This window comes from Periplaneta americana, chromosome 9 (genome assembly GCF_040183065.1).
Source record: "Periplaneta americana isolate PAMFEO1 chromosome 9, P.americana_PAMFEO1_priV1, whole genome shotgun sequence".
NCBI classification, from domain to species: domain Eukaryota; kingdom Metazoa; phylum Arthropoda; class Insecta; order Blattodea; family Blattidae; genus Periplaneta; species Periplaneta americana.
In genome coordinates this window covers 126,825,935-126,848,776 of record NC_091125.1, presented here as the reverse complement: position 1 = coordinate 126,848,776, position 22,842 = coordinate 126,825,935, and the positions used below count along the sequence as shown (strand labels likewise).

Here is a 22,842-nt window from a genome sequence, read left to right as displayed (position 1 = left end):
AAAAAATTGTATCCGAAAAACTCAGTCATAGATCAGATAACAAAATGAACATTTATCAACGGTGGAGACGAGTTATATATCATACAGAAACCTTCTTTTTTATTATGATTTCGAGACACATTCTCTCGGAGCACATAGACTAACCATAATACGCTAATCCCGCATTTCAACAAATGTAAAATGTCTGCTTCATAATACCACGTCAAATAATAAAGTATCGACCGTTAGGAAAAATATCTTTGGTCCCATGAAATGATGGACTTCGAGGACATTTCGTCCCATTTTCTTCGTTCAACCCAAAAATCTCATTTGCCATAACTTGTCTCGTCTAGGGAGACATTTCGTCCAACCCAAATCTCGTCCAACGTATGTCCATAAAATAATTGTCTCGTCCTGAAGGACATTTCGTCCAGTTCTATTCATCCCCTATAGTTGTCTAACGCAATAGTCAGCCGACACAACAAAGACATCTATGTCATTCCGTTTCCACAGTAACATTAAAATTTCGGTAACTTCTAATGATTAATATTTTCATTTCTGAATGTTGCAGAAATTGTGAGTGACAGAGGAAAACCAATACATCATATTCAAAATTACTGTTGTTGGCTCATCATCCAACGTTTTGGAGGTTATTGACTCCATGAAGGAGGAGCAGAGGCAGAACGGACAAGTTATCACACGCCTTCTCGAAGGTGAAAGAAACTATAGGATTCTTGTATACAGCCGCTATCTACGTAACCAAGAGCTCATTTTCTCTTTAGTACAGCAATATCCCGAGCACAAGGCTGAAAACCGGATCTCAACGTGCCTCCGCTCACTCTCAAATGAGAGGGTTCAGAAGCAAAGGGTTATAAGTGCACTTTAGTTACTTTTGAGAAAATGAGATTGAAAATGTTTAAGTTCTTGTAAATTCCATCAAGTTTTAATTTTAAATTTTAGTGTGTGACGACGTTAAAATAGATATCCTTTTTCCACTAAAACTTTTTATGCTTTAGCTTACCCTGGATGTACTTAACTCATCTTTTAGAAATGTCACTTGTATCCCTTTGTTTCTGAACCCCTGTTATCGTTTGAAAAAGTAAATCCAGTGGAAGAAGTCATTGAGGAAGACTAAGTTGATTCAGTTGTTTCACCATTTTATGTAATTTAATATGATGATGTACGAGTACATGCAGATTAGCTATAGATTGGTCGAAATTTTATGTTGGAATAATTCATTTTGGATAAAATATCATATTGGGCTAATCAGGATTGGAAGAAATACAATAGAAACAACAATAGCTGTAAATACAACAAAAAACACAATCGTGCAAAAGTAAACATTGATAACACTTTACTGATTACATAATAAGTATGACTATTTATTTTTGTTTTTCGACATACACGACCTTTTGTTTTGTTTTTTTTTTTTTTAAATTTCGACCGGCCAGAGGCCGTTTTTCTAAAGTTATCTATTTTTGTTTTCTGTTTGTTTTACCTTTGGTTCCTTTGTTTTTTACTTATACTAATACAATCACAACACCCATTCCCGAGGCGGGACTCGAACCCACAACCCTTCGGACCAAGCGATAGGGACATGCCGTGCCCCTACCGCTTGAGCCATCCGGGCCGGCACCTTAAGGCCCATTCACAATGAAAATTAAACATACCCGTAACATAAACACAGAAGTTTCTGCCCAGGCTACCAAATGGGATCATTCACAATGTGTCACATAAGCATTGACATAAACATTACCGCAAGACGTTAACATGAAAGTTTGCAAACTCCAAACTTTCATGCTTATGCTTACGTGATTTGCAAACAGAACACAATGGTGGAGCGCTGAAGTATACGACAGAATATGAGGAAATGGCGTCGTTGTTATGTTTCCATGGTTACCAAGTGTGTTTGATGTTATGTTTATGTTCCTATCGTGAATGATGATATGACTCCTTGATTTTACCGTAACGTTTATATTGTTAAGTTAACGCTTACGTTATGTTTAATTTTCATTGTGAATGAGCCTTTACACTTACAAGCAAACGTTATGATGGGGGCAGATAAAAAAGTTATTTTTTTTTCTTATACCATGTTAATAATGTCAAAAGAATTGCTTATACAAATTTTGGCCACTCGATCGCAATTACGAGGCCGTCCAGAAAGTGATTTTGCCTGGGGCCGTTTATAGAGAAAAGCACAATTGCATGGAACTATTTATTGAAACAGATACAGGAATTGTTGCGCTATTTGTCAACATAACCACCACTCGAATTGAGAGATTTGTCATACCATGGGATCAATTTTTGTGTTATAGAAGTCAGCCGCCTCAGATCGGAACCAGCGTTTGACTGCGTTTGTACCTCTATCTGTTGATCCCATGATATGAGAAATGTCTCAATTCCGGTGGAAAATATGTTGAAAAATAGCTAAAAAATTGCTGTGTCTGTTCCAATAAATTTGTCGAGTGAAATTGTCTTTTATGTTAACGGCCCATGGCGAACTTATTTTTTTACGGCCTTTGTAATTGCGGTCGAGTGGCCAAAATTTGTATAAGCAATTCTTTTGACATTATTAACATGGTGTAAGAAAAAAATAACTGTTTTATCTGCCCCCATCACAACGTTTGCTTGTTAGATCATTTGACCCACTTGAGATTTTGATTTTGGCATGTTTGGTGAAGACGTTTCACAAAATACAAGAGATTTCATAAATTATATGCATATAATTATTGTCAGTAATAGAATAACCATACAGTAATTATGGTAATATAAATTGATTTTTTAAACAAATAACGACACAGCGAAATACTCACAATGGTATTACGAACACAGGCTGGTTTCCTGATTCTGATGAATCTATGACGAAATCGTCTGGAAAAAATTAATACAAGTATAAAGTAACTGTAAAGCGTGGAAGAAGTGTAATAGTGTATTACGAGACAAGGCTGGGAAGTCCTTTTTATAAAATCGAGGAATAATTAAAAAACGAGCAGAGCAGTTTTCCAATTTCCGACATTTTGTAATGCACTTCATAAACGAGCATTGTACAGTATTTTTTGTACGATAGTACATATATTTTGAAAATAATATTTTTTAAAATTTTAATGTACAATAGGCTACGTACATTACACTATGAACAGCTGAATCTGGCCAATGTAGAAACTTCACCATCACCTTTAATGTGAAGGAGTAAACATTATTCATGTACTTGCAATATTTGGTGTTCAATATATATATATTGTTAAGTGAAGTTCGAATTGTTAAATTGAAGTTCAGTACATTTAAAATTCAGTGATTTATTTCGTATAATATAGGCCTATATATTAATTAATACTACCTTTTACGTATGAATATTTACATGCATTATAGGATTGTAGCATACATAGAAGGCAGTGGTTTTTATTACAATTCTAGAGCAGTTATTTGTAAAATTTCAACGTACTTATCTAGGTTGCCAGCTCTGAATTCAGTAAAATCAACTTACAGTCGTGGTGGCCGTTTACTGTAACGACGAAAAAACAGACTATCGTGCAAAAGATATTAATGCTCTAATTTATTGATAATCTTGAATGAAATAATCGTATATTAATATTTAAATTTAATACCACTGGGAGCCACCGGCGTAGCTCAGTCGGCTAAGGCCAATCCGGAGTTGCGCTCGGGCGCAGGTTCGATTCCCGCTTGGGCTGATTACCTGATTAGGTTGATTCCTAGATTTTCCCTAAACGTAAGGTAAGTGTCGGGTAATCTATGGCGAATCCTCGGCCTCATTTAGCCAAATATCATCCCTCTATCATCAATACCATCGACGCTAAACAACCTAGTAGTTGATAAGGCACCATTAAATAACCAAGTAAGAAAAAATACCACAAGAGCTTTTGAAAGGAATGGAATATTTGTCCATCTTTGTCTCTTTTTTCATAATTTTCTTTCCTTATTGTTGCAGACTTCACCATTTTATTCTTCGACTCGTCCTTTTCAGTGCCCTCACTTCCACTGTAATATTTCTCTCCATTTACTATTTGCTTTCTCTTTTTCCTCTTTCTTATTAAACTTGTCTTTACGTTATATTGTTCTTTCTTTGTTCTCCATTGCTAATTTTCCTTCGTCCTTTTAATTATCTTCATATTTCTCGGTACATCTGATCATCTTTCTCTTTATCTTTTTCTCCCTTTACTAGCTTATTCTTCATATTATTATCCTCTTCTTCCTGTTTCTTTCTTGTGGCTATTTCGTAAGTAAGTACATTAAAACTGGGTTTTATGCTATTGGCAGCTGAAAGAAACAATACTGTTGGTAATGAAACATCAGTTACAGATGTTCGATGTCTGCCTTTGTTAAAGTTGATAATAGAAAACAGTTGCTCACAAATATAAATGTTGAGCCAAACATAGCAATCATTTTCACATCCAGCTTGTGTAGTCGTGGATATTATTGCTGAGGTTTAGTCTTGTAAAACTCAACCAGACTAGTAGTCTAGTATTATTAAACGGCCTTTAGCCCTTAGGCCACATTGAAATCAATAAGTAAATCGTATGACACTGATTCAACTGCTGTTGAAGGCATTTATTATGACAACTTTAAACTTCTTTCCAATTAAGACAAGATCTTGGAACCTAGAATTAAATTCATTTTGAATTTCAATTAATATTTGCACATAATCTTTTAATATAGCTTCATCACGACCAGTTTCTATCTCCCCGAAACTGACTTACGAAAAGTGTAAGTTTACGACTGAAATCCCGTAATTTATTCAACATATCAACAATTAGGCGGCCTTTTCCCTGAAGAGAGATATTTAAATTGTTGAAGATTGATAAATTATAACGTAGCCTACCCTACCTCATGTAATAATGCAATTTTCAACTCCTGAACCTTTTTACTGCGATCTTCACTAACAAAACCATTTATCTGTATGTGTGTACTAGTAATAACGCATTATATTATATTTTTCTATTTCTTTCAAACTTTTATGGCAGATAAGTATTGATTCCAGCTTCTGTAAAAATATAAGCATTTTCCCATTCAGTATTGAAAGAATTTGCCTGATGATCACTTTTCCGTCTTTTAGATTCCTCCATTATGTAGCCGTAGATAGGCAAAGTGAAATAACTACTGATAATACCCATTACACCAGATTGCTGCGTGGACTATCTTCTACTTATAGCAGGCCTACGTCATTCCGACGTACCTTTCCGGAGAGCTGTTAGACGACTCTCCCGCTCCGAAGGAGCGGCCGCGCTCAATGAGCACCGTTTATGCAGGCCTGTATTAGACCAAGCTAAACTAGAACTTTTACTCGCTAAGGCCGGTGATATAATTACTATTGTTATTATGTATTTTTTATTGGGTTATGTTACGACGCTGTATCAACATCTAGGTTATTTAGCGTCTGAATGATATGAAGGTGATAATGCCGGTGAAATGAGTCCGGGGTCCAGCACCGAAAGTTACCCAGCATTTGCTCGTATTGGGTTGAGGGAAAACTCCGGAAAAAACCTCAACCAGGTAACTTGCCCCAACCGGGAAAGGAACCCGGGCCACCTGGTTTCGCAGCCAGACGCGCTGACCGTTACTCCACAGGTGTGGACTATTATGTATTATAAGCATAAAAAATTGGACACATTAGTAGTTTATCACTCGAGTGAGAATTTCGAAAACTAAAAAACTTTATTCACAAGTAAACATATTGTGACAGAGCTGGGATACGATCTCACGACCGGCAGAAGGATTACAAGGTCGACCGCCGTTCGGCGCAAGTTGCGCGCTCATCTGCTTCCTGTGGCATGTGCTGTGGCGTAGAGAGGAGAGAGGAGAGGAGAGGAGAGGAGAGAGAGCGACCGCAGCAGAGAGGGGAGAAACCCAGAGAAGTCTGGATAGGCGTTATCTTCTAGGCATCTGTTGACTGATTGCGAACTCTCCAGAAACTATGGTTTAGTTATAAATACGACACACGAGTGAACTTGAGTAGCAGTTAGTTGTTGTATAGTCGGTGAACAGCAAGCCAGCCAGTCTTGTGTAGCAGTGAAGCCAGCTTCGAGACCGGAGTTCGACTTGAATGTGTCCGCAGCTGTGTGAGTGTCCGAAGTCCTGAGTTCGAGTGCAGTGGACCGCAGTTGGGGGACCTGAGTTCGAAGTTCAGTGGACTGTCTATGAAGGTCTGGGGTTCGAGTTACAGTGAACTCGAGTGACTGAGCTAGAAGAACTAGCCAGGGCAAACGAACAGTGAACTGAGAACTGACAGTTCTGATTTGTAAATAGTGCTTTGTGAACATTAATTAAGATTAACAGTTCATTGTTGTTCTCAATAATCCAAGTAAATTGTCATTGTCGTCTGTGGAGTGCAATAACGAATACTGTGTTGCTCTAAATCCCATTGTTGACGGGAGTAGAATTAAATTGTAGAAAGTGATTATTATTGTTGAAATAATAAAATTACATTCTTGTTTTGAATAAAAAGTTACAATATTCTCTGTTCACGAGGCTAGCGTGGCTTTAGACCACAGATTAAGATATTGTCGGATAAGCACAGGAAAGGCACAATCGTAACCCGAATGAAAGAAAGAACGTAACAATAATAATAATAATGATAATGATGATAATAATAATAATGACAATGATAATAATAATAATAATAGTTTATCTTACTATGAGCATATTACATACTTTATTTCAATACGTTTCTTACCATACATGCTGTCTTCTTCCGTATTATCTTCTTCCGTACTATCATTCTCGCTGTCGTTCTTCAATTGAGCGTGGATATTTAGACCCATACATGACATCAGGAAATACAAAAGCACTGTAAAATAATATGATTTACTAACTTCAAGATTATAAATATTTGGTATACAGTTTAAGTTTATTCTTTAAAAATACAGGTTGATTCGTTTGGGAACACATTACATAAAAATGCTGTAATATCAGAAGTGCTGCTCCATATTTTTCAGTGAGGTATAAGTATATTCTAGAAATATGGTGGTTTTGCCCACATTATAACTCGATTTGCCACCATTGCTTACACAACTAAATTTATATCGTCTTATTTCTCCCATGTGTAACATCTCAAGGGTAGGAAGCTTTTTCAGGAACAAGGATAATCTTTGCTTTGAAATCATCAATATTCATGGATCGCCGTGCATAGACATCATCATTCGGATGGCGTCAACTATGGAGAATTTGGATGCTATGTAATTGGCCACAATGACCTCACCAATTGATGTCGAATATTATTCACGACCTCTTTTCCTCAATCACCCTGCTCATGTTGTTTTCCTCTTGCAGCTGTGGCATGAAAAGAAAATAATGTGATCCTTTTCTGGAGATCTACATCGTATAATGCCTGAATACGTGGCATGCGGTAGAGGTAAAGTTCCACGTAATGTTATCAAGTTGTGTATGACATAGCTATCTCTACAGACAGTCGTCCAATATTTCTTGTTGGAACTTGCTATCATACAGATATCATTATCAGCGCTGACAAGAGCTTCAGTTTTGAGAACACGTTTATGCCCAGCAGTATTTTGCATGTTAACATATCCACTTTCTTCAAATATGCGGTACCATAACCTTATGAATAGACTTCGAGACTTGGGATCCGATACAATAAGTTTACTGTGCATGTACTATAGGTTGTTGACTCGCAGCAGGTAGTGAAAGGCAGAAATGGGCTGAGGTAACAACGTTGCTATTTAGAGTAGAGTACGGTAGTATGGGGAAGCACACACATATGTACATTCTGAAAGTAAATATACATTACACAATGACATTGTCAAAAGAATGTGAAAAGCATTTAGGTTATTCTCCTGTCTTTTATAAGCATTTGTGTTTAATTATACACAGCGTTAATGGTGAAAATATACATGTAGCAGATTTAATTTCTTTATTCATCCTATTGGTCGTCTTTAGGAAGTGCAGTTACAGTACCGAATTGCAATGTACTACAAGATACGTTTTCAGTGTCTCAAACGTAAATCTTTTTCGCTCATCTGCCAAACACAGTTTTTGTACTGTGAATAGCTGCACTTCACGTCGCATGACGTGATAGGAGCAAAACGAAAAAACCTAACATCATTGCAGTCTCTAAGAGACAATCCTTTATTCTCGGGTGACTCTATGTCCACTAATTTGCTGTTTATGTTACACAATGTTCCATATCCGTTATTTTTACATTAAATTGATTTCCACTTCTGTTTTACACGTTCAGTAACCGGTGTACTTGGTGTTTCATTAATTTTCTGTGTCATTTCCTCAACTAATCTGAGGGCTTCCAGCATCTCTTGCTCTGACTTTTCTAACCGTGTAATAGTTCCAGACACAGTTTGAAAATAGGTTTGTATGAAAACCAAGTTATTCATCAGAACTTTTAAATATAGAGCGTTTTCCTTTGCGTATTTGTTTGCATTCATTCTACAGTACTCCCACCCACTGTACGCTTTACCACTATACTCAGTACGCCGTTGTGCGGATTTCCCACTGAACTGCTCTATTGGGTCCGGAGTCGCGATGCCTACTTATGAACTTGTAATTCGTAGCTATGCGGACATCATAGGCCTACTCAGGTTAAAATGATTTTGAACTTATGTTACACTTTCAAATTTTGCAAACAGCAATACAGATGTCGGTAGCTAGTTGCCTTTAAACGCTGTTTTGTTCATTCTGTCGTTGCTAAGTGACCATCTGATTTTTTGTTTGTAAAAACAATGATACAAAACTCCCGTGTTTGAACTTCATATTTCAACTAAAATAACTTTCGTATCTCTCCGGATATAATTTCTGTAGAGATTTTATTTCATGTATTCCCTAACGGATCAGACTGTATTGTACCTATAAGTGATACAAAGACATCTTCATATCAAATTCTGTGTCTTCAAATCTGTTCGAAGGGTCCAATGCCCAATACAGTGGAATAGAAAATAATCTTAAAGATAAAGTTTATCTCCATGCATCGATCACGTATCATTTATCCTTAAAAAAAAAAGTAAAAACCTAACGAAAATAAATGGAATTAAGGAGTTAGGTACAGCTTAGAGCAGTACAATTTCGGAAATATTCAACATTTTTTCCTCCATTACTGTATCTTGTACAATAATGAAAATTAGTATGTGTAAAACACTGTCCTTCTGCTATGTGAAAAAATATTTTTACGATTTAAAAAAACTATTTACATTTTTTATTTCAAAATTCAATTCACTGTGCAGCGATGAAGTGTTTCCCGCATGACTAAATAACTGTCCAACATTCTGTTATAAATTTTTTTAGAGTATTTATGCATATCATATCTACAATATAATGCAAGGTCACTTCTGTAACTTTGATAGACTGTCTGATAAAAAATAAATTCATTAAAAAATAGTCAAATATCAGTATTTTCTTCCAACACAAAATAAAAATATAAATTATTAATTAAGGAAAGTAGTTGAAACAGCATGATATTGTAAACAGGAGTTTCATCAATAAAATAAACGAGAGAGAACTTGAAAAAGTTAACAAGTTTTTGAGTTATGAGGGAAAAGCTTCATTACTGCCGTTTTGAATTAAAAAATGTAAATAATTTTTTAAATCGTAAAAAAATATTTTTTTTTCATATAGCTGAAGGACAGTGATTTATATATAGCAATTTTCATTGTTGTACAAGATATATCCTAATGGAAGAAAAAAATGTTGAATATTTCGAAAAATTCTACTGCTGTAAGCTGTACCTAACCCTTTAATACAGATAATGGACAGTTTCGGTGTTACGTTTTCTTCCGTGTTCTATGGTGTTTACTGCATAAATCCCTATCATAATATTTTGAAGTGAAACTCCTATACTTAACCTAGTAGGAGAGAAAAATTGTAACGTTTTGACATGAAAGGTTTTCAGCAAACTCTGGCGTCACTCGTACCATGGAAATAGAAGACTATTGTCACTTCCTTACACAATCCATGAGCTACTACATTGCAATAAAACTTATCGTTATAACGAATAATTGCTGTAATTATATTGTTTGTTAGAGATGTTGATTTTCTTCATTTTTTGAACTTTATTGTCTACTTCAGTCATATTAGACCAATTCTCACAGGTATGAAAAAAATATAAAAATGAGCAATGTTCTGTAAGATAAGTTTAAGTGCTGGCAATAGTCATGGAAATATTGGGTATATCATGGTTATATCGAGTATTAATTATAACATGAATATAAAATAAAATAGACCTACTACAGTGTTAAAATGTATTTCGTCGTTGTTCCTAGAATAAGTCCTATGTGTAAAATATAACATTTTTCAGTAGGAAGAAAAAACACATTTATTCATCCTGTGGCAGCCGTACATAGGAGACTGTGAATAACAAAGAAATATAATTACATATAGCAGATTTTATTAATTGCTCTATCACTATTTAAAAAATAGAGAAAAAATCTGACGATCGATAAATGTGTCACATAGGAGTTATTGCAGGAACAACGACGATTTATTATTATATTGCTATGATTAGAGTTAGACGTGTCATGCACTCATTGGAATTTTCTTATCTCCCATGTCAATTTTTTCTCATTAGATTTAACATTTATCTACATATCGTAACCTTTCTTCGCAGTATCCTTCACCCTCTCGTAAAACAGCTAAAGCATTACTTCTAAGCTTATGACTAGGGACCGGTGGAATATGAAGAAAAGTTTGCCAAAATATGAAAGTTATTTTGGTAACATATGGAAATATGAAGTGAACATTTCAGTGCTAAAATGTTCGTACCTAAACCATTTGGAAGAGGTTTAGTTAATTATTTAAAGAGTAAGACTCTAGAGATTAATAGTTTTGTCTGTGTTTAATATACTGCCAAGTAAAATCCTATATAAATCTGTATAATTCAGCTATGTGTCAACATCATTAAATCTTTACCAGAATGCAAGAACTAGATACCTCAAATTTTTACACGGAAGAGAGCAAAAAATAAAGTTACAGTGCCTGAATTACAGTAATACTGGTAACAAGAGAACACTAGTAATTTTCCTATAATTTTGGCAAATTGAACTAGCACATTAATATCTGGTCGTGCCTCCGATCCGTGTTTAGTCATTCCAAACTGAAGTTTTAAAATTTGTGATACATTTAAATTGTAAGTATCCAAAGAACATTATATGCAAGAATGGAACGAAAGATGGGTCAATAGTGATAAGGGAATTCTTACAAAAGAGCTATATTTTCCAAAGGTGTATGATCGTAATAAATGTAAAGTAATAACGCCAAATTTCGTACTGACACAGTTTTTGACTGGGCACGGAAAATTCGGGGAATACATAAATAAATTCCATATTAAAGACAATGCAACTTGCATTTGTGGGGAGGATTCTCAAAATGTCAAACATGTATTATATGATTGTCCAGTCTTTTGCCGTGAAAGATACGAGCTTGAGTTGTTACTAAACACTTTAAATTATACATTTACCAAACCGTTAACCAATATACTTACCAACTCTAAGTCGTATAATTATTTCATGTCCTTCGTGAATAGAATATTCGTGAAACTGTAAAATGTTAAATTATTCCGGGAAAAAAAAATCGTACTATTTCTAATCAACTATAATGAAACTGTTTTCGCATACTATAATATTGTACTATTGGTTTTAATTTATTATTTTAATTAGGCATTTGATTTCTAATTTTGAGCCATTTCTTGTAATACCTCCTTATTGCCAACTGTTGTTACTAAATAATGTATTTAATTCGTAAATTTTAAGCCATCTCTTAGTATAGCTATTTATTGCTTCTAAAATAACAAGTCTAATTGCTATTTTATATATATATATATATATATATATATATATATATATATATATATATCTTCCTAAAACCATTAGAGGTTGCCATTAACAAAGAGTACCATGATACAAAGCCTTGAGGCTTTATGAAACATATTTTTGTTGTTACAGTGAAAAATAACAAATTTAAATAGATTGAAAGACAAAATTATATACGAAGTAACGTCAAAAAATGTGAATTAAAGACATGGTCCATGTATATAATGCCTGAAAATAGCTATTGTTCCTCTGCGTGTTTGTTTTTAAAATAATGTGTTTAATCTCTAACTACAGTCAGTGTATTGTTATTAGTATCTATTTTTTGTTACCTATTACTTTAAAAAGAATGTGTAATTTTAAGTCAATTTTTCTACTATTCCTTTACTGTTTACATTTGTTTTTAAATCTTTTGTATTGCCCTTCAAGAATTTCGTTAGTTATAAGTAATTACTTGTGCTGTTATTTCAATTATTGTACCTGTTCCTCAATCACGTATGTAACTTGTAACCGTAAATCATTGCTTGTAATATCCTTTTATTACTCTTAACTGTTCCATTGTTCATGAATTAAGTATAAATTTGAAAGTGAAAGTCAAACTTTGTTATATTAATGTACTAGCCGTACCCGTGCGCTCCGCTGCACCCGTTAGAAATAAATATAAAGTAATTACATAATTAAAATAGGACATATGGTCCAGGGAACATTCGTGTTTGATAGAAGGATAAATCGTTTAATATGTTACTTAATTTAAATTGCATCGAAATAATTAAAATGCCATCATTTTGGTCCAGAGACACTCATTTGGTGCAATGACAATTCCTTTAACATGTTTCTTAATTTTTATTACATGCAACCATAGTTTACTTGTTATAGGTTTCCATTGAATTATGGTAATAACTTAATTTTAACCCTTGTTTTCTACGTATTCAGTAAATGGCGCTTGGCCCACTATGGTTGTGAACCCTTAAAATAACTTAAATTATATTATATAATATTACATATTATATTATATTATATTATTATATTATATTACTGTATATTGTATTATATTATATTATATTATATTATATTATATTATATTATATTATATTATATTATATTATATTATATCATATCAGAAGTTACTGTAATAACATTATAGCATTATGTCCATCTAGAGAAACTACACTTTCCAATGGTGAATTAATAATTAATTATACAAATCGGTTAATTTAGCTTCCGATATTACTTCATAGAAACGCAGAAACATTATCTGTAGGCTATCTTTCATAGCTTTCGATTGTTGCTGTCCAAGGCCCCTTATAGACGAAGTCATTTGTTTTGTAATTCATTACACGGTCTTAGATGGCAGTTATTTTAAAACTCATTTATCTCATTAAATATCAGTCCTATCAAACTTTTTCAAGGAATAAAACTTATCGCAAATTATTTTTAAAGAAACGTTTGTTATGTAACATTTTTTACAAAAATCAATAATAAGCGAGATATTTCGATTTATTTAATTCAGGCCCCCTTATAACCCCCCTTTTAAATAAAGTATTTTGCATGCCATATAGCCTAAAATCTAAGTTACAACGAACTTAATTTATATTCAAATTTTCATCGAAATCCGTTCAGTCATTATCGCGTCAAAAGGTAACAAACATACAGACAGAAAGACAGACAGACATACAAACATAAATTTCGGTTTCAGGGTGGTTAATTATATATGTTAGAACCAATTATTTCTGGAAAATCTAAAATTAGCAGAAAAATTTCGGCTACAGATTTATTATTAGTATTGATTAATGATTATCTTTTTAGGTCGTGTGTTTACTCCGAAAGAGTTAGACATTTTTGTATAATATACAATTGATTATTCCTCAAACATCTTATTAATCTTTAACAGGATCCATTCTTGTAGAATTGTGGTCAAGGTTACAATTCACATGAATTATGAATGTATTAATGATTACCTTTTTAGGTCGTGTATTTACTCTGAAATGGTTAGACATTTTCGAATTTTGTATTATAAATTTATTATTGTTTATTGCTTATAAAATATGTATTTTGATGCCAACTATAACCCTAATATACCTCAGGGTGAAATAGGGTTTATTAAATTGGATAATAAAAAAAAATTGTAAGTTTACCTAGTGATGTGTTATTCATGTTATACTCTTTGTACTGTTTTCTTCTTTTTGAATTCGTTTCAGTTCCCTCTTAATGGAAGTAGCATCAGGGAATTATGCCAATATGCTGAAGCATTTTTTCTGAAATTATAAAACAGAAGATTTAGCAAAATAAATATTTTCGAATTCGCGTTGTTATGAAAACCATTTGATACAAAACCCAACGAAAACTACTGCCTGGGAATTTCCTTAAATACAGTTAAATTCTTTTTGGATGATATACGTAGTAGGAGAAATAAGACTACGCTGGTTTGAACATGAGAACATTCATACAAATAAATTCCAAGAAAAATAATGGAGCGGAAAATAGGAAGAGTGCGTATGATGGGAAGAGCGAAAGAGAAGTGAATGACTGGAGGTCCAGTGAAGTGAAAAGGAAGAGGATACTTATAATGTAAACTTTTGGAGATATAAAACTAATAGTTCTGTGTAACTGTTCTACTGTGGAGAATTCCTAGTAAAGTTATTAGTGTTGCTATTGTTATTGTTATTAATATTGTTATTGCAAGCTGTTTATTTATGCGGATGTTGTGAATATGTTAGAAGAAAACCCACAAACGATTAGGGAAAACAGAGGAATTTTACTTGAAGCAAGTAAGGAGATAATTTTAGAAGTAAACCTCAAAAAACAAAGTATTATGTCTTGTGATCATAACATAGTACGAAATGTGAATACAAAGATTGAAAATTTATTCTTTTAAAATATGAAAAAATTCTAGTACCTAGGAGCAAGAGTAAGAAATATAAATGACACTCGAGAGGAAATTAAGCGCAGAATAAATATGGAAATGCCTGTTATTATTCGGTTGAGAAGCTTTTTTCATCCAGACTGCTCTCAAAATTGCTGAAAGTTAGGATTTATAAAACAGTTATATTATCGTTTGTTCAGTATGGTTGTGAAACTTTGACTCTCACTTTGAGAGAGTAACAGAGGTTAAGGGTGTTTGAGAATGAGGTGCTTAGAAAAAGATTTGGGGCTAAGAGGGATAAAACTACAGGAGAATGGAGAAAGTTACATGACGCAGAACTGCACGCATTATATTGTTTACCTAACATCTAATTAAGAAAATTAAATTCAGACGCTTGAGATGGGCTGGGCATGTAGCACTTATGGGCGAATCCAGAAATGCATATGGAGTGTTAGTTGGGAGGACGAAGGGAAAAAGACATTGTGGGAGGCCGAGACGTAGATGGGAGGATAATATAAAAATGGATTTGAGGGGTGGGACATAATGGTAGAAACTGGACGAATCTTGCCCAGAATAGGGACCGATGGCGAACTTACGTGAGGGCGGGAGTGAACCTCCGGTTTCCTTAAAAACCACTTGTAATTAAGTATTAATATTATTAAAAATTAGAATTTTACGCAAACAAATATAGTTAAAATATGCTTGATAATATGAAGACATTATTACAAAAACATCCCTAGTCATTTTTAATGAAATTGAGTTAAGGACACGTTTGCTACTATTTGAAATATTTATAGACTCCAAAAAAGTTTCGTAGTTCTTAATATCCAATACACAGCTGTACTCGGAAAACTACAGACCAGGGAATCAAACCTGTAAATTATTTTTTATACGTTATCAAAGAATTTCACAAATGAAGATCGACATATTGGCATTATGATTCGAAAGAATCTGAGCCGTCTGAACTCTATGTCAGCAATCCTGTAGGTCATGGCCTTCGTGTAATAGCCTATTGTTTATTGTAGTGTGTCTTTTGTTTTATTCTGAAATGCAACACGGCCGACTTGATGTCGCTTCGCTTAAGGAAGCGAACATCAAGTCGGCCGTGGATACAATTAGTTCTCAAAACTGACGAAAGATGGATTTTGGAAAAAAAAAAAAAAAAAAAAAGGAAAATGATGTAGGAAAATTGACATTTCACTGAAAACTACTATTTTTCCGAAAAACTTTGGGTTCCAAGCTTCAAAATGAGGGGTTATTTATTAAAATCCGTTCAGCCGTTTTCCCGTAATTTCCATTACCAGTTCAAATTATATAGAAGAAGATATATTGTGATACAAATGTGGTAAGTGCATTATAACAGAACCAAGGAAACAATTTGAAACGTTTCTTCAAATTCAGAGATTCTGTTACGCACTTAATGCATGTATATTGCATATACTTTTTTAATGATCGCGATGTAAATAAATTTGTTTTTAATTTTGAATATTGCATAAACTTATTTGATAGGTAAAATTGTCTCCTGTGAGAAAGTTTTGAACGTTGTTGCCAAGGCAATATGTCGGTTATTTTGTTTGTGTAAACAGTCTTTGTTGTTTCTGATAATTAAATTTCTATTAATATTTCATTTTATTTTATTTTTAAATCCACCACCAACAGAAGAAGGCTTCCAATTACAGGTGGCTTACATATATACATACACAAAATACATAATAAGAAAAAAAAAACAAAACAAACAACATAAACGAAAGAAAGAAAATACATAACGGTAATAGATGCTAGAATATAATATTGCTGTTAATATAGTGCCAAATGTCAATATAATGATGCAAAATTATTTAAAAACTAGAGTAAAAACATTATAATACACTTCTTTATAATTTAAATATTTAAGGAAATACAATTCTTTTTAATATTGTATAAAATTTTTCAACTGTTAAACTGAAATCTAATTGAGAATCACAGCTTAAAGACAGAGAGTTGTAAGTATTACACATAACAAACAATGGAGAGTTCTTGAAGAAAACAGTTCTAGGAATGGGAATAACAAAAGGTTGCCTATGACGTAATTCTGTTTTTTTTTTTAATATTGAACTGAAGGAATTTTAGAAAATCACAGTTATTCAATATACCGTTAACAGTCTAATATAGTAAAATTTTACTATTTATTAATCGTCGAGATTGTAAAGTTTCATAATTAAATTAAAAAAGTAACTGATTATATGAAATTTGCTTGTCATAAGATGACACGTGATGTTCTTTAAAATATAAATGACGTAAAAATCTTTTCTGTATCCTTTCTATTTGCATCTGATGGGACTGGAACTGAGGTGACCATATTACAGACGCATACTCTAGCTTACTCCTAACTAGAGTTTTATATAGAGTATCAATATTATTTACATTTTTTTTTCTTTTGTATTTCTGATTATAAATCCTAAATTTCTATATGCGTCACTTACCACGTGATTTAAATGCACTTTAAAACATAAGTTGTGTGTAAAATATATACCCAAGTCCATACCTGTGGAGTAGCGGTTAGCGCGTCTGGCCGCGAAACCAGGTGGCCCGGGTTCGAATCCCGCTTGGGGCAAGTTACCTGGTTGAGGTAGTGCTGGACCCCGGACTCATTCACCGGTATTATCACCTTCATTTGATTCAGACGCTAAATAACCTGAGATGTTGATACAGCGTCGTAAAATAACCTACTAAAAATAAAAAAATAAATACCCAAATCCTTAAATGATTCAACTCTAAGTAACTTCACACCATTAATTTCATATGAATTTTGAGCAACTGTCTTATTTTTAGAATACGTCATAAAGTAACACTTATTAAGATTTAACAGTAGAAAATTATCGCTACTCCATCTATATAGTCTGTCCAAATCATGCTGTAGATCAGAAGCGTCTTGTTGTTTGTTAATGACTTTATACAATTTAATATCATCAGCATATTGTAAACATTTAGAGTGCAAAATCTGTTTAGGTAAGTCATTGATTATTTTGTCTTATGTCTTCTATGCAATTATAGTATATAAATTTAAATTTACAATTTTTCAATTTTTATAAAATCCATACATAACTTTTTAAATTTAATACTAGAACTATTAGAATTGACAAGATTAGGATATTTAAATATAAATTTGTTATATATTCTTGGGCCTAAATTACTACTATGATTAAATACTGTAACAGTGTTGCATTTTGGTTCAAACAATCTTAAAGAATTCATACCTTTTGTTTCATAACTATGAGAATACAATTCAAAATTATCTCGATTTTTATGTATGAATTTTATTAATACAATATAATAAATTTGTCTTACGTTAAGTACTTTAAAGTCTAAAAACAAATTTTGAGATGGTAAATCATTGAGGATTTAGTGTATCAAGAGATTGAAGAAGAGTGAAGTATCTGTTTAATAATTGTACGAATTATAATAGAACATTTAATTTTTCTAAATAGAGGCTCCATTTTTGTATTTGTTTCTACTTACCGCACTACACTGTGATATCTCTTTTGTTTATATAGCAATGACAGAACGTGCGGTATCGTCTACTTACGAAATAGCCTATGTAAACAACAATGATAAGTACGGGAGAAAGTCATACTGCTCCAATAATATTTTAGTCTTACTTACCCGTTATCTGTTTGCAGTATGTCCGTATCTAAAGTTGTATGTCACTGCTAGATTCAGTGGAAGTTAAATAAATAACTTCAACGGAAATGGAAACAACGGTTGAGGATGTTGGAGACTAAACCGCACATTTCCCGCATTCTTTGATTACTAAATAATCTCTGAAAGTTTAGATCAACTAGATGTGTGGTTATATTGTCAGAAAGAAGAATAACCAATCTGTTTAAATTGACTTAGGGGAGAGTCGGGTAGTATCGGACATCGGGTAATATGACAGTGCGTTTCTTTCATCTACCACCATATGGTAGCACCTGAATGACATGGTGACGTTTCTCTATGCGACATCACAGAAACGTAACCATGTCAATCAGGTACTATCATCGTGTGGTAGATGAAAGAAACTCACTGTCCGATATTACCTGATGTCCGATACTACCCGACTCTCCCCTACTTACAAAATATTGCAAGCACAGCAAAAACTCTCCTTTTAACGAAGGAAATCGGTTGGTGTATTCACTCACAAATCCAAAGCTACAGATCATACAACTCTTCAAGTAGTTTCCAAAAAATCCGCTCATGTCACTCCAAGATCTCAGTGGACAAAATCTATGTTATAATACATCTTCTGCCTTTTATAATGTACCATCAGGATTATATTTGTCCCTGGTATAAATTCGTGATATAATTAGATACAAATACCGCCTGCTTCAATGCATATGATGGCTGCTTATACTGCCTGCTCATGAGACCATTCTAACAATGCTTCCGCAGAAATGTTAGGTGGGAGCACCAAATATACTATGGTCTTAGTCAGTTTTTTAAGAACAAAAATAACAACTTAACCTTACAAGTTCCATAAAATGTTCTACTAGTAGTTCATTTGACATTTTTAACTTGGAAACTGTTTTTAATTCTGTCATATACCAACTTTTGTAATTGAGCAACTCATTGAATAGAAAAAAATGTCGCTAGATGGCAGCTCTTAACGGTCAGTGAAGTCACTTGTGGTTATGGGCATAATATATGTCATGTTACATGTTTGACCATGGGCAGACTGTATAAGCAGCCATCAGATGCATGGATGCATTCGAGCAGATGGTGGATAAAAATATCACGAAATTAGTCGGGTTTGTTCTATATCTCTTATTTCTGTGTTCAGTGTTTAAGAGATTTTCATCGTTATTTAAATGTTTTGTAAATTGTTCTGGTATGAAGTAACTGATAGTGTCACATATTGCGACCAAAATATCTTGATACTAAAATAAACCACTATTTTTATTGTTTTCCTTGCTTACACTTGAAAGACTTCTTAGAAATTGTACAAAAAACTATTAATGTCGTTGTCTTATTGCAGCTTCATATTGTAGAATTTACAAAATTCTTGCTTCTGCTTTTCTATTTATATTTTCTATATGAGTGGTTGCTCAGGCTTGCGAGCTCGTCTTTTTTTTCAGGAAACGATCCTCCATAATTTATATGAACTAGTCCTCTATAATCTGGAATCGAACCCCGAAATACACTTCCAAAGCTATAACATAAGAAAGAAACAAAATAATAATAAATTCCAGTAAATAAAATTTATTTTCACAAAATTCAATAACAAAATCTCTGCCATAGATCATAAATTAACTCAACATTTTTCACAGCATTAGAGATTAGCTACCAGAATATTGTACGAAATGGAACTATAAAAGTTGGAGATTTATACTTCGAAGAGGTGGAAAAATTCAAATATCTTGGAGCAACAGTAACAAATATAAATGACACTCGGGAGGAAATTAAATGCAAAACAAATATGGGAAATGCCTGTTATTATTCGGTTGAGAAGCTTTTGTCATCTAGTCTGCTGTCAAAAAATGTGAAAGTTAGAATTTATAAAACAGTTATATTACCAGTTGTTCTGTATGGCTGTGAAACTTGGACTCTCACTTTGAGAGAGGAACAGAGATTGAGGGTTTTTGAGAATAAGGTTCTTAGGAAAATATTTGGGGCTAAAAGGGATGAAGTTACAGGAGAATGGAGAAAGTTACACAACGCAGAGCTGCACGCATTGTATCCTTCACCTGACATAATTAGGAACATTAAATCCAGACGTTTGAGATGGGCAGGGCATGTAGCACGTATGGGCGAATCCAGAAATGCATATAGAGTGTTAGTTGGGAGGCCAGAGGGGAAAAGACCTTTGGGGAGGACGAGACTTAGATGGGAAGATAATATTGAAATCGATTTGAAGGAGGTGGGATATGATGATAGAGACTGGATTAATCTTGCTCAGGATAGGGACCAATGGCGGGCTTATGTGAGGGCGGCAATGAACCTGCGGGTTCCTTAAAACCCAGTAAGTAAGTAAGTAAGTAAGTAAGTAAGTAAGTAAGAGATTAGCTACAAATCATACAGAAATTACTTACATTTTTGTTAAAAATGCCTTCTTCGATGCAGGTTCTCAGGGTACATAGGTACATGGTAAGTTTACCTAGTGGTGTTATTCATGTTATACTCTTTGTACTGTTTTCTTCTTTTTGAATTCGTTTCAGTTTCCTTCTTATGGAAGTAGAATCTGGGAATTATGCCAAGGTGCTGAAGTATTTTTTCTGAAATTATAAAACAGAAGATTTAGCAAAACAAATATTTTCGAATTCACGTTGTTATGAAAACCATTTGATACGAAACCCAACGAAAACTACTGCCTGAGAATTTCCTTACATAAAGGTCAAAATTCTTTTTGGACGATATAGTAGGAGAAATAAGACTACGCTGGTTTGGACATAAGAACATTCATACAAATAGATTCCAAGAAAAATAATGAAGCTGGAAATAGGAAGAGTGCGTTGGATCGGAAGAGCGAAAGAGAAGTGGATGGCTGGAGGTCTAGTGAAGTGAAAAGGGCAACTGTTCTACTGTGGAGAATTCTTAGTAAATTTATTAGTGTTGCTATTGTTATTGTTATTAATATTATTATTGAACGTTGCTTGTTTATGCGGATGTTGTGAATATGTTAGGAGAAAATCCACAAACGATTAGGGAAAACACAAGAATTTTACTTGAAGCAAGTAAGGAGATAAGTTTAGAAGTAAACCTCAAAAAAGCAAAGCATATGATTATTGTCCACCTGCATCAACTTCGGTTAGTGTAACCACCGGTTAAAATTGTCACCTAACCCCTGGTTAACCATTTTTACGGTGGATCGACCTTGGTTAGGACTTACATAGGAGGCTAACCACAATAATCTCTAATCGGACATATTCGAGTGGTTAAAGAAGATAACCAGTGATTAGTAGAGCAAGTAAAAGAAAATGGCGGCCAGATCCACAGGTGATTATTTCGAAGGCGATTATTATTGTACAGTACTTGAATTACTTGGATAGAAATGATTGAGAGGTCGACACCTGTGGAGTAACGGTTAGCGCGTCTGGCCGTGAAACCAGGTGGCCCGGGTTCGATTTCCGATTGGGGCAAGTTACCTGGTAGAAGTTTTTCCGGGGTTTTCCCTCATCCCAATATGAGCAAATGCTGGATAACTTTCGGTGCTGGACCCCAGACAAATTTCACCGGCATTATCACCTTCATCTCATTCAGGCACTAAATAACCTAAGATGTTGATAAAGCGTCGTAAAATATCGTACTTAAAAATTATGGAGAGCGGGTGACAGAAAATTTCAGGAGGGATTTCGCTTATCAAAATCTACAGTTGTATTTCTCCTAAGGATAGGCTGCTTATAGGCCTATTAGAATTCTGTGCAACAGTTATTTTCTGTATTTTAAGAAGGAACACTCGAATATCTCTTTTTCTATGTCACTGACTGAAAAAAGAGAAGTTATGGATGGATCTTAAAATAATGCACAGTCCCCTCGTATAAATGGTGTCCTGGATCGTATACACATCATCATCATCATCATCATCCTTCACGAATTAGGCCTCTGTAGACCTGTTTCGGCCCCATCTAGCAGTCTTCTTAACGGTCTTCCTGGTCGACGATGTCCTCTAGGTTTATATTGCATCATAATTTTTGGGATTCTTGAATTTTCCATTCTTCTTACATGATCTAGCCAATTGAATTTGTATCTGGTGATTTTTTCTTCTACTGACTCTACTTCTAATTGTTCTAAAATTTCTTCATTCCTTTTTCGGTCTAAAAGAGTATATCCTGCTGTTCTCCTGAAAAATTTCATTTCCGTTGCTTTGATTCTGTTCATGTCTTTTTTCTTTAATGTCCAAATCTCGCTTCCGTATAGAAGGGTGGGTAATGCTAGTGTATTATATATTTTTATTCTTGTAGATTTTTGTACTAATTTAGCTTTTAATGTATTGTTTATTATTCCTAGAATTTGTGTAAATTTGGTAATTTTCTTGTTCACATCTTTTTCATTTTGATAAGATATTTCACAACCCAGATAATTGTAATTTTGCACTTGTTCGAGGCATTGGTTATTGTGTATTATCTTACTTCTCACTGGGTCTTGTCCTAAAAATGCCATTACTTTTGATTTTTGTGCTGAAATTTCCATCCCAAAATTTTTAATATTTCATTTAATGTATACAATCCTCTTTGTAAATTATCCTCTGAATTGGAAATTATGACTTGA

The 22,842-nt window shown here is 33.7% G+C and overlaps 1 protein-coding gene across 2 annotated transcripts in view; it reads right to left on the bottom strand.

Annotated features, from left to right (window-relative positions):
* Positions 1-20,868, bottom strand: part of LOC138706459 (uncharacterized) — a 54,906-nt gene extending 34,038 nt beyond the window's left edge. Inside the window, exons 1-5 of one of the 2 annotated variants that reach the window (XM_069835783.1) lie at positions 18,262-18,523; positions 17,144-17,327; positions 13,892-14,011; positions 6,668-6,781; positions 2,793-2,850 (exon numbers count right to left, since the gene is read on the bottom strand). In XM_069835783.1, the coding sequence (XP_069691884.1) occupies positions 2,793-2,850; positions 6,668-6,781; positions 13,892-13,910 (191 nt within the window). In that variant the 5' untranslated portion in view covers positions 13,911-14,011; positions 17,144-17,327; positions 18,262-18,523. Of the gene's footprint in view, positions 1-2,792; positions 2,851-6,667; positions 6,782-13,891; positions 14,012-17,143; positions 17,328-18,261; positions 19,787-20,666 lie in introns of those variants that run through there. The other variant, XR_011333999.1, reaches the window with a different exon arrangement.
* Between the last annotated feature and the right edge of the window lie 1,974 nt (positions 20,869-22,842).